The sequence below is a fragment of the Musca domestica genome, unplaced genomic scaffold (assembly GCF_030504385.1).
Source record: "Musca domestica strain aabys unplaced genomic scaffold, Musca_domestica.polishedcontigs.V.1.1 17, whole genome shotgun sequence".
NCBI classification, from domain to species: domain Eukaryota; kingdom Metazoa; phylum Arthropoda; class Insecta; order Diptera; family Muscidae; genus Musca; species Musca domestica.
The window spans coordinates 15,200,293-15,212,327 of record NW_026712230.1 but is presented as its reverse complement, the minus strand read 5'-3'; the positions used below and the strand labels follow the sequence as shown (position 1 = coordinate 15,212,327).

General features: G+C 36.1%; 1 protein-coding gene across 1 annotated transcript in view; it reads right to left on the bottom strand.

The window, feature by feature from the left end:
* Positions 1–12,035, bottom strand: part of LOC131801674 (roundabout homolog 2-like) — a 310,984-nt gene that overhangs the window by 50,634 nt on the left and 248,315 nt on the right. Inside the window, exon 12 of the mRNA XM_059120600.1 lies at positions 4,377–4,537. Within this exon, the coding sequence (XP_058976583.1) occupies positions 4,377–4,537 (161 nt within the window). The remainder of the gene's footprint in view (positions 1–4,376; positions 4,538–12,035) is intronic.

The following is a 12,035-nucleotide window of genomic DNA, read 5'->3' as shown; positions in this document are numbered from 1 at the left end:
AGTCGTTTTTTGTGCCCTCACTTTTGTATATGTTTAGTAAGCTCTAAGCATTAAAAATCTAGCGCTATATACCACCACACACCTTTAATTCCAGACTTCGAAAAAAATAAAAATTAGGACAAGGAAACAATTACCTCTTTACCGAACATAATCAAAATGAACACTTCCCGCGAAATTCACGAGATTAATAAATAGTCACATAAAATTTTTGATATTTTATTATCCTGCTTGATAAAATATCAGTAAAAATATTGGGATGTGCTAAAATGTGAAAAAATATAAACTTTTTCAAATTATGCCACTCTGGCCTTCTTTCCCTTCATATGGGTTTTAGGATTATGCAAAAATTTCTAACATCTTATGGGGGTATGATTTTTCTATCATTCAATTGGAAAAAACCGTCAAAACCCCTCACAATAACTAAATTCGCGGTGGTATCTATAGAGCGTGAGATGAAAAACTGCAAACAAGCCGCAGACTGCTGTCATTTCTAAGCTACTCGTCCGACAGCTGTTAAGATTATTCCAGTGATAGCTCATTATATTGTTTACAAGCGTATAGAAGCATTTTGGTGAGAATTTTCCAGAAAAATGTTATTCGTAATGGAATTAAAGCGTGATAGTGAGATTCTTTGCATTGGTCTGGAAAACCACAAGTGGCTATCCTTAGACCACCCCTCACACCCCTCACAATAATTAAATTCGCGGGGATCTATACAGCGTGAGATGAAAAACTGCAACCAACTTCGGACTATTGTCATTTCTAAGCCACTCGTCCGATTTCTTTTAAAATTATTCCAGTGACAGCTCATTATATTGTTTACAAGCGTACCAAAGCATTTTGGTGAGAATTTTCCAGAAAAAAAGTTATTCGTGATGGAATTCAAATGTGATTTTTTTTATATTTGGAAAACCACAAGTGGCTATCGTTAGAGCACTCCGGCATTTAAATGTGAATAAATCTTTTGAGTCTCGTACCATCGCTCATTACCGGGATACTGGTGGCGTAGCCCGACGTCAAGCATGTGGACGGAAGAAAACAGCAACATCAGCAGAAATGGTTTGAAAAGTAAAGAAGCGACTTGATGGAAACTCGCGTCGCAGCGGCCGAAAAAATGGCTCGTGAGCTGAACATATCGCAATATTCCATTCGGCAAATATTGAAAAATACGCTCGGGGTAAAACCATTGATATCCCAAAATGTGCAAGAACTTACACCGCAACAGAAAGAAAATAGACTCAAAAGAGCTAATGGGTTGCTTCGCTTGGCCGAAAGTGGTGAACTGCCGAATTTGGTTTTCTCCGATGAGAAGACATTCGTTGTCTAGCAGTTTGTAAAGAAACAAAATTATCATGTTTACTTCAGCTGAAAATGTGCACCTTCGGTTGGCCACCAGAACTCAAGCGCCGGCCATGGTGATGGTGTGGGCCGCCATAACAGCCGAGGGTCGCTCTCTGCTGGTATAAATCGACCGTGGCATTAGAAAATGCCGAATATTATCTCGAAAATATTCTGGAGGGTGTTATAAAGCCTTGGACACGTTTGGCCGCAGACCTTCGACATTCCAACAGGACTCAGCACCATCGCACCCAAGAAGGACTCAGCACCATCGTCACCCAAGAATGATTACAAAATGAGGTTCCTCGCTTCATTTCCAGCGCACAATGGCCACCAAAATCCCCGGATACCAATCCGTTGGACTATTGTGTCTGGAGTATTTTGGAAAGCAAGGTTGGCACTAAGAAATACCAAAGTGTTGATCACCTTAAGTAAGCGCTTCACCGGGAATGGGCCAAAATACCGCAGAGCAACATTCGGGCAGCGTGTGATGATTTTATTGGCCGTTTGAAGGCCATAATTCGTGGCGAAGGTGTCCAATTCGAACAAATCCAAACCTATTCTAAAATTTGATGATATTTGCGACATTTCTTGCTTTCATTCAATAAAAAAAATTAAAAATTATGGCGTTTGACTTTGTTGTAGTTTTTTACGTCACCCTGTATAACCTCACTGTAAAATGAACGTATTGCAAGGTATATTAATCCGAAAATTTCAAAAGAAAAAAAAATCCCGTATATTGCTCTTGTAGCAAAGGCACCCAAGTTGTAGGAATTTTTTTCCATGATGGAGGGTACTCTAAGTACGGTCCGGCTGAACTATGCTCCGTTTTCCTAGTACATATTTTTGTTTTGTCCAACAGTTCTCCATACAATGTCGCTGGTATAGCTATTTCCAACTTTCCAGCTCATGCTTTGTTTTACAGTTTAGTTGAAATGCATTTCGAGGTATGCATGTTGCATTTTTGTTATCTGTTATTGGATTCTCTTTCCGTTTGCATACTCGTATAGCCATAGGCGGCTAGTGGCACCTTTTGTTGCGATTGTTGTCGTTGGTTTTCTGTTTACTTCTTATTAGCTATTTATACGCTTCAGAGATCATTGTAAGCAAGATTAACATGCAAATTAGCATAATGAAAGAGTAAAATCTTATATCTTCTTTTTGGGGAGAAACGACAAAAAAAAAAAAAAACGAAATAACAGAAGAGGAGGAATCTGGCTGCAACAGGCCTAGATTCGAAAGAAAACACAACAATTGGCAATTCGAAACTTTGGTGAAGAGTACAATTGTTTGTTGTAGCACTAAGCGTCTCTCCCACTGCAGCTTTGAATTGATATGAACCTTATCCAACAACATGTTAAACTATATCCGTCGGTTTTGCCGACAGATGTATACCCTTAGCCAATGGTCGATTATTTGAATATATTTTAACTTCTCTTATGATTATTCAAACTGTTGACCCTATACGGAGTAGGTTCCTTACGAATGGGTCAATGCAATCTAATACAGATAAAAAATATTGGTATAGGCAAATTTGCAAGAAAATCGAACATTTTTATCTAATTTTATGCAAAATCATAATTTCAATATTAATCCCAGGATTCTGGTTGAGAGAAATATTTCGATATTGCAATTTTTAAATCAATTTATATATCATTTTCACAACAGATCTTGTGTGAGTCAACATGTTTGTATGTGTGAAATTTGAAGAGAGTTGGATGCTTATCTCATTTTTTTTTGAGCGTTTTGTTTTTCAGAATCTTCAACAGATCTAGCGTTGATAGAATTACTGAGATGTGCCAAGTCTGAATGGAATCGGATGTTAATTACGCTTTTTATGTCATATTTTTGACCCTTTCTGTGGAAAGTACCAGAAGGGGTGGAACGATATATTCCATCTTTACAGCAAATCTTGTGTAAGTATGGTATGTGTGAAATACGAAGGGAGCCGGATCCATATTTCCGATTTTATAATCGTTTTGGTTATTCAAAACTTTAACCCTTGTTAGGAGGGTACCAGAAGGAATGCTACCATCTTTAAAACATATCTTATGTTAATAGAGATGTGTTAAGTCTGAATTGAATCGGATGTTATTTTCACGTTTTATAAGCTTCATGGATATTTAAAATTTTGAAACTTTGTTGGGAAGGTACCAGGAGAAGTGAAGCGATATATCTCATCTTCACCCGAGACCTTGAGTTGATAAAATTATTTTGATATGTGTAATTTGAATAGAACCGGATGCTTATTTCGGATTTTATGATCGTTTTGGTTATTCACAACTTGGACCCTCTGTGATTAAGTACCAGGAAGAATGATCCGATCTCTACCTTTCTTCTTTATAACAGATCTTATGCTTATGGAAGTATTGAGATGTGCGAAGTCTAAATGGAATCGGATGTTAATTTCATGTTTTATGAGCTTCATGAATATTCAAAATATTGACCCTTTGTGGGGGAGATACCTAAAAAAGTGACATAATCGACGTTTAAAGGTCAAAATCGATAGGTAAGTACATAATGATTTTGAGTTACCAAAGTCGATAAGTGAGTAATGATGCTGTAAGCCGATTTTTAATGCACATTTTTCCGGGTACATCCTTTGCAATTTCCTCATGGTATTGTACATTCCTCGTTCATATTGTGGTAAGCTTTTTAATTTAGCATTTTGCCAAGCATACCTTTTCTCGGAAAATTTTAGAATATTTTTCCTCTCCTTTTCCCAAAAATCTCATTTGTCCGTCACAAAATTTTCCAATGAATAATATCAAAGGTAAACACAACGGTTTTGCCAAAAAAATTTTTGAACAAAATAAATCAATATTTTCATGGAAAACTCTAAGAGCTTTATGTACACTGGTCTCTAGCTTTTCTTCTTTTATTGAAAGAGTTTTTTTTTTTTGGTTTGTTTGTTTGGAAATTCAGCAGTTTATCGTTAGCAAACTAACAATTTGCTGTTTGCATCCAAGGGAAAGGTGATCACATTTCCTTGCCACAATATCGGAAAAAAAGAAAAGCAACACGAAAAAAAAACTTACCCAATAATTGGACTTGTTGCCTGTGGCTTCTCCTGACTTCTGGACCATCTTAATGATATGCTGTTTTGGGTAACATTCAAAGCTTTGGGGGTGCCGGGCGGTGCTGGATAGGTACTGGGATCTGCTGAACGATGTAATGTTGATGAACTGCTCTTTTCCACCTGGCGTGTTAAGGTTGAAGGTACAGCAACAAAAGGCACCAGCAATGTTGGTAATATGAAAGGATACAAGTAAGAAAAAAAAATTATGTAAATTTTGTTTAAAAATATTTTTTTTTTTCATTGTTAAAAATATTTTCCCCGAACAAGAAAACTAAGATTGAGCGGCAACGTAAACCAACGACGAGCCTCATTCAACATAATATTGCATGTTTTGGTTTCTTTGGTTTTTGTCGAACGATAAAATATGGTAAAAAGGTTTATCGTTGTTGTTGTTGCTGCTGCTGCTGTTGTTATTGTTAGCTGGTTGACCTGATGTTTTGACACAATGTTTGTCTCCACTCCGTGCGTTTGCTGAACATTAATTGTGATTGACATTTTGTTGTTACCCAGTCGACTGACGATGACGCTGTTGTTGGCGTTGCTGTTGCCGTTGTTGTGTGTCAGGGTAATTTGCGGTACATTGTAAAATTTATGCAAATTTTAATGAAATTTTATAATGTTTTCAGGGGAAATTCTTAAATAGCCAGACACACAACATGTGTAAACCAAAGCACACAAAAAATGAGGGTAACGATAATGGTAACTAATTTTCATGTAACCCTTTGCCATCAACTTTCCTCGGTGACCTGAATCAATCAATTTTAAATAGAAATTTAAAGGATATATAAATTTCTTGGTTAATGCAAAAAAAAAAAAAAAATCAACAATAAAATAAATTCAAAGGATGTATAACTTTTGTATTGACCAAAACAAAAAAATAAATAAAAATATGAGAAAGAAGAATTTCAATATCTGCCATAAAAATCGCACTCGAATACCAGTTTCAATTAGCATTCGTAACACAAAAATAGTTTCAAAACCAGTAAAGAAAGTCCTAAAGTCGGGCGGGCCCGACTTTTTGATACCCTACACCACTTTGCTAATTTAGCAGAGCTCCACATAACAATTAAAAGTATTTATGTGAGAATTCAATCATACACGCTATGATTATAATTATAATTTAAAGTTCAAATCACTAAATATGCCGAAGCATTTGTATCTTTTAAATTCAGATTTGTATTGCCCATTTGGTGCAAAATTAATTTGAAATCAGATAAAGATATACACTGGTGGCCAAAACTAAAGCAACTGAAATTACAAGGAGAATGAATGCCCTGTAACTTTTTCAAAAATTAAGAAAATGAGAAAGTTTTTCTTGTTTTAAATTAGGTACTTTGTTCACTTTTTAAAAATCTAAAACATAAAACCAAAATTCATTTTTATATAAAAAATAATGTTTGGTAAAGTCAATTAACCCGATTTTGGCTTGGACAAAACAAAAGCAACTCTGTTGTACATTCATATAACCGCTGCAATTTCAGTTGTATTTACTGTGATATTTATCGATTTTTGCTTCCTTCGACAATTTCGCTTGTCATAAATCCTTTTTGAGAAGTTTTTTACAACAGTATGTGTTTTTCTTTTCGTTTTCTAAGTACTGCCCAAAAAATTTAAAAAATGGCTAGAAGCAATTACAGTACCTGAATAAAACAGCAAATTATCAGTGACTATCAAAACAACATATCACAGAAAATGATTTCCGAGAAATATTTCATAAATATTTATGTGATTTTATAATTATTTCTGTATACTAAGTCGGTTTTTTGAAACTGGATCAGTCGTAACAGTCTATAACGGATGAAGGCCGTGAAAAACTTCAGCCCGTACTGATCCACAAATTGTGAGAGAAATAAAAAACAACTATTTAAGAGTTCAGCTGGATTGGTGAGAGAGCAATCATTGGACATAAGCTCGAGATCAGTGCGTAGACGAGTAGTGGCAGCTGGTCTGGATGCCCGTAAGACATCAAAAAACCATTTATATCTGAAAAAATCAAAAAGGCTTTCGGAAACGATAATATTAAGTGGAATCAAGCTCAATGGAAAAAAACATTATTTCTGGGACGAGTCTACGTTTAATATTAAAGGCTCAGACGTGAAAAATTTTACGGTGAGAAGACCAAAAAATGAAGGACTCAAGCCGCAGTGTTGCAAAGGTACAGTGAAGCATGAGGGAGGGTCAAAAATGGTGTGGCGCTGTTTTTCTTTCTATGGACTTGCACCTATCCATAAAATAAAGGAAGTTGGGGATCGGTTTGTTTACAAAGATGTGTTGGACATCACGTTGTTCCCTTACGCTGAGTAAAATATTCGGCTGATTTAGGTGTTTCAGCATGACAATGATCCCAAACTTGTATCAAAACTTGTCAAATATTGGTTGCGGGAGTCAAAAATTGATGTTTTGTTATGGTCGGCACAATCACCTGACCTAAACTCCATAGAAAACCTTTGGAGTATCGTAGATAGGAAGATCAAACGAGATTCGGAAATAAATAAGCACAACATTTTCTAAAGAATTCGGGGTGCCTGGGAAAGCACACCCAAGGATCAAATTGAGCGTGTTATAGATTCAATGCCTCGCAGGTGTGCAGCTGCTATCAAAAATAATGGTTATGCTATCGACTACTAGCCAAAATTTAATTATTTTAAAATGAAAAATCAAAAGTTGCTTTAGTTTTGACCAAGCAAAAATTGGGTAATTTTAGTTTTCCACTCCATTTTTTTCGTTCAAAATTATTTTTGTATTTTTATTTTTAGTTTCTTAAAAGTGAATTAAACCCCTCATTTAAAACTGGAAAAATAATTACGATTTGTTTATTTTTGTAAAAGTTACAGGACATTTATTGTCTTTGCGATTTAAGTTGCTTTAGTTTTGGCCACCAGTGTATATGGAAGCTATATACAAATCTGAACCGATCTCGATAAAATTTGGCAAAGATATTTCTGAGCTGCATTAGATATATTTCCCCAAATATTGTTGTTACAAAGTGCATACTACGGCTGCGGAGGACAAAAATAACAAATCGGATGAACAATGTATATGGGAGCTATAGTTATATCTGCACCGATTTCGATCAAATTTGGTATACTTATTTTTAGGCCTAATTTGGTTGTATGTGCCAAAATCCAAACTATTCGGACTGATATTACACGTTTGGTGCACAATAAAAGGCAAATCGGACGAAGATATATATGGGAGCTATATCTAAATTTTGACCGATTATCTCCAATTTTCTCTAATAGGGTTCGTCCTTGGGCCAAACAAAGGATTTGTGCAAAATTTCATCTCAATCGGACAATAAATGCGACCTGCATTTTGTTCACAGACGGATGGACAGACGGACGGACGGACAGACGGACCGACATGCATAAATCAACTCAGAAAGTGATTCTATGGAGATCCTCAAAAGTAACTATGGATCTATCTCGCTTCCTTCTCCATGTTACAAACAAATGCACAAAGACATAATACCCTTACCACTATGTGGTGTAGGGTATAAAACGGAATGCAATATCCAATACCGAAAAAAATGGTCCAACAAATATGTAGATAACCAACAACATTTCGTTATCAAAATGTCATTATGTATCATTAATACATTCTGATATCGATACAAACGACCATTATATTGCAAAGGAAAATATGTTAAAAATTACCCACAGTACAACAGTTGTTGGCAAATGCATTTTTAGGGAACAGTGGGAGATAATTGTTTTTTTTTTTTTTCAATTACAAAATAAAAATCATAAAATATTGAATGTATACATTTTTTTAATGGATAACCATTTTATCCGAAGATTTTTCTAAAGAAAAACAAGCTTTCCGTTAATTATCTGCACGACAAATGCTGTATCTGTAGATCTTTCTAATAAAACTACTTGACCCAAAGATCAAAAACTACGGTAACTATTGTCTTCTTATACACTCAGCCATATGTCTAGAGAGGGTTACAGTCAAAACATGTCTAGTCGAAATAACAGTTTAAGACCCTAGGTCTCTTTGGGCCAAATCCGTTTCAGGACATTTGAAGTCGATTTAGAGAGTCCGTCCGTCCGTCCGTCTGGCTGGCTGGTGGGCACGATAACTCTCGAAGGGAGTATTCGCCGATTTGGTCCAAACTTGGTATATCGTAATATTTTTGTCAAACTTAGATAAAGTTCGGAGATGGACAATATCGTTCCATTCCTCCTTCCCCACACAAGGTCAACATTTTCATAGAAAATAATTTACCGCATAGAAAGAGAACGGATAATCTGATTTTGTTCAAACTGTGCATATCGTGATATTTGCATTACCGCAAGATTGGGTGCGAGAAAGGACAAGATCGGACAACTCCTTTAGTACATCCCCCACAAAGGGTCCAAATTTGCAATTTCTAAAACGTTCATAAAAAGCGAAATATGCATCAGATTTTCTGTAAATTTTGCACATCCCAATAATTTAACCATTACAAGATTGGGTGTGAATGTGGGAAATACCGGCTCACACCTTTTGGTACCTCCTCCACAAAAGTCAAAATTTTTAATAACAAGGGATATATTGCCTCACACCTTCTTACATCTCTCACAACGGTTTAACTTTTTGCATAATAATAACTATTAGGAAATGTGAAATAAGGACCCTATTGTCTTCAAAATTCGCACATTCCAATAATTCTACCAACACAAGATAAGGTATGAGAAACGGATATAACGAACTTTTCCTTCTGCTACCTCCCCCACAACGGATCAATATTTTGAATAAACTAACATTAGGCAACTTGAAACAACCTAATACTACACAAGATCTATTATGGAGATGCAACACATCGGCCTTCTCTTTCTGGCACCCCTCCCACAGAGGATCAATTTTTAAGCCACTCATCCGACAGATGTTAAAATTATTCCAGTGGCAGCTCATTATATTGTTTACAAGGGTACAAAAGCATTTTGGTGAGAATTTTTCAGAAAAAAAGTTAATTGTGATGGAATTCAAGCGTGATAGTGTAATTTCTTTTTAGTTGGCTGGAAAACCACAAGTGGCTATCGATAGAGCACTCCAGCATTTAAATGTGAACAAATCTTTAGCGTAGCCCGATGTCAAGGAAGTGGACGGAAGAAAACAGCAACATCAGCAGAAATGGTTTGAAAAGTAAAGAAGCGACGCAGTGGCCGAAAAAGGGCTCGTGAGCTGAACATATCGCAATATTCCATTCGGAAAATATTGAAAAATGAACTCGGTGTAAAGAAATTGAAATTCCAAAAAGTGCAAGAACTTGTACCGCTACCGAAAGAATATAGACTCAAAAGAGCTAAAGAGTTGCCTCGCTTGGCCGGAAGTGGTGAAGTGCCGAATTTTGTTTTCTCCAATGAGAAAACATTCGTTGTCCAGCAGTTTGTAAAAAAACAAAATGATCTTTTTTACTTGCCAAAGAGGTCAGCTGAAAATGTGCACCTTCGTGTGGGCCGCCATAACAACCGATGGTCGCTCTCCGCTTGTATTAATTGACCGTGGCGTCAGAATAAATGCCGAATATTATCGCAAAATTATTCTGAAGGGTGCATGCCTTGGACATGCAACCATTTTGGCCGTAGACCTTGGACATTCCAACAGGACTCAGAACCATCGCACTCAGCATGCGCCACCCAAGAATGGTTACAAAATGAGCTGTCTCGCTTCATTTCCAGCGCGCAATGGCCACCAAAATCTCCGGATACCAATCCGTTGAACTATTGTGTCTGGAGTATTTTGGAAAGCAAGGTTGGCACTAAAAAATATCAATGTGTCGATTACCTCAAGCAAGCGTTTCGCCGGGAATAGGCCAAAATACCGCAGAGCAACGTTCGGGCAGCGTGTGACGGTTTCATTGGCCCTTTAAAGGCCATAATTCGTGCCAAAGGTGACCAAATTCGAACAAATTTAAACTTTTTATAAAATTTGATGCTATTCCCGATATTTTTTTCCTTCGTTCAATAAAATTTAAAGAAAAAATATAAAAACTATGACGTTTTTTATCTCACCCTGTACGGGGTGACTTCCCAAAAAAGTTGAGCAATTTAAAAAAGTATATACACATTATCCAAAATTGTCACCTCCAATGATTATATCAGACTAAGGTCATAAGTTAAATGGAAAATATTGTTCTATTCCATTGGTAGCTCTCCTATAGAGGTTCAATATTATAAATGATAATAAAGGGATAAAGGCTGAGGGTATCAATCTGTCGGCCGACTGACACTTTTTTAAATTAAATTCGGGTTATCCATAAATGTGTATGTTGAAAACCGGGTTAAATTCATATTTTTCAGATAACTTAGTTATCCATGTACTATTGTAATGAAATCCAGTTTATCCGCAGATTTCTATATTGAAAACTGCGTTATCCGCTTATTTTTCTAATAAAAGCTACGATATCCAAGGGTTTAAAAAAAGCTACCCCTAAATTTATATATTTAAATATAAATTTGTAAAACAATTTGAAACATACATATTATAACAAAATCCTTTCTGTATAAGAAAGTGAATAAAAATCTACTTATTTTTGCCAATACATTTTAAAATTTTGAACATACCAATTTTCCCAAGCGTTGTTGCTACCTGTATTCTTCTACCATGATTGTGCCAATAGAAATTAAGGAAGCTTTTCTGCTCTTCTTTTGAATAAAAACTTTTAAGAAACCATTAAATATCCAACTAGGAGTTCCCATTAATGTTGATGTTTGAAAGCTTTAAACAATATTTTAATAAAATAATCTCACTCCTGAAAGCTTTCTAAATTATGTTACTCTAAAGCAGCAATAACAAAAGCTTTTTAAGGATTCTTTATTTTTGAAAATCTGAAGATTTTGAATTTGTTTCATTAACATTTTCTACAAAAATTAGAGATTTATACATCCATCCCTAACATTTTCGCCCCCACTGTTCCACCGTAATGCCGACTATGCAAATATTTATAAAATGAAACTTGGCCATAATATGATGGAGCACAGCTACATACAAACAAAAAAACGGAGTCATTAATTTCTGTAACAAACGGCACTATTTTTCTTGTTCACAATATTTGTGGCTGAGGCGGCTGGCTCCGATTCGATCTCTCACTCCCTCCCTGTACGGCATTCTTCCTTTCCACCTCTCTTGTTTTTGTTGATACAACTTCTGAATTGGATTTTTTATTTTGTTTTTATAGCTTTTGGATAGGGTTGTAACAATCATGACCGCAACATAACAGATTGGCTTTTTATAGCTGATGCTTGTTGTTGTTGTTGCTCTCGATGTTGTTGTTGTTGTTGGAGACGAATGGTATTTGCTGTTGAATGGTTCATTGGATGGTTGGATGGATGGCTGGCTGGCGGAATGAATGGTTCATTGTGCAAAGTACAAGAGTTACGCATATCGACGGCAACATTTGCTTTGCAAAGAAGGGTAGGCAAACGCTGCTTGCAGACGCCAATGGGGACAGACAAACTTTTTTTCAGACACGGCTGCCAGTCATGCCGAGTGCACTTGTCTCCATACATGAATGTTTGCAACTTGAATAGTATTGACTACTACTGCATCGGTACTTGAATGTAACAAACCGAGCTAACACCGACAGACCAAGTTGGTTTTAAATATTTTTTGCACTGCCTCTCTCTCCCCC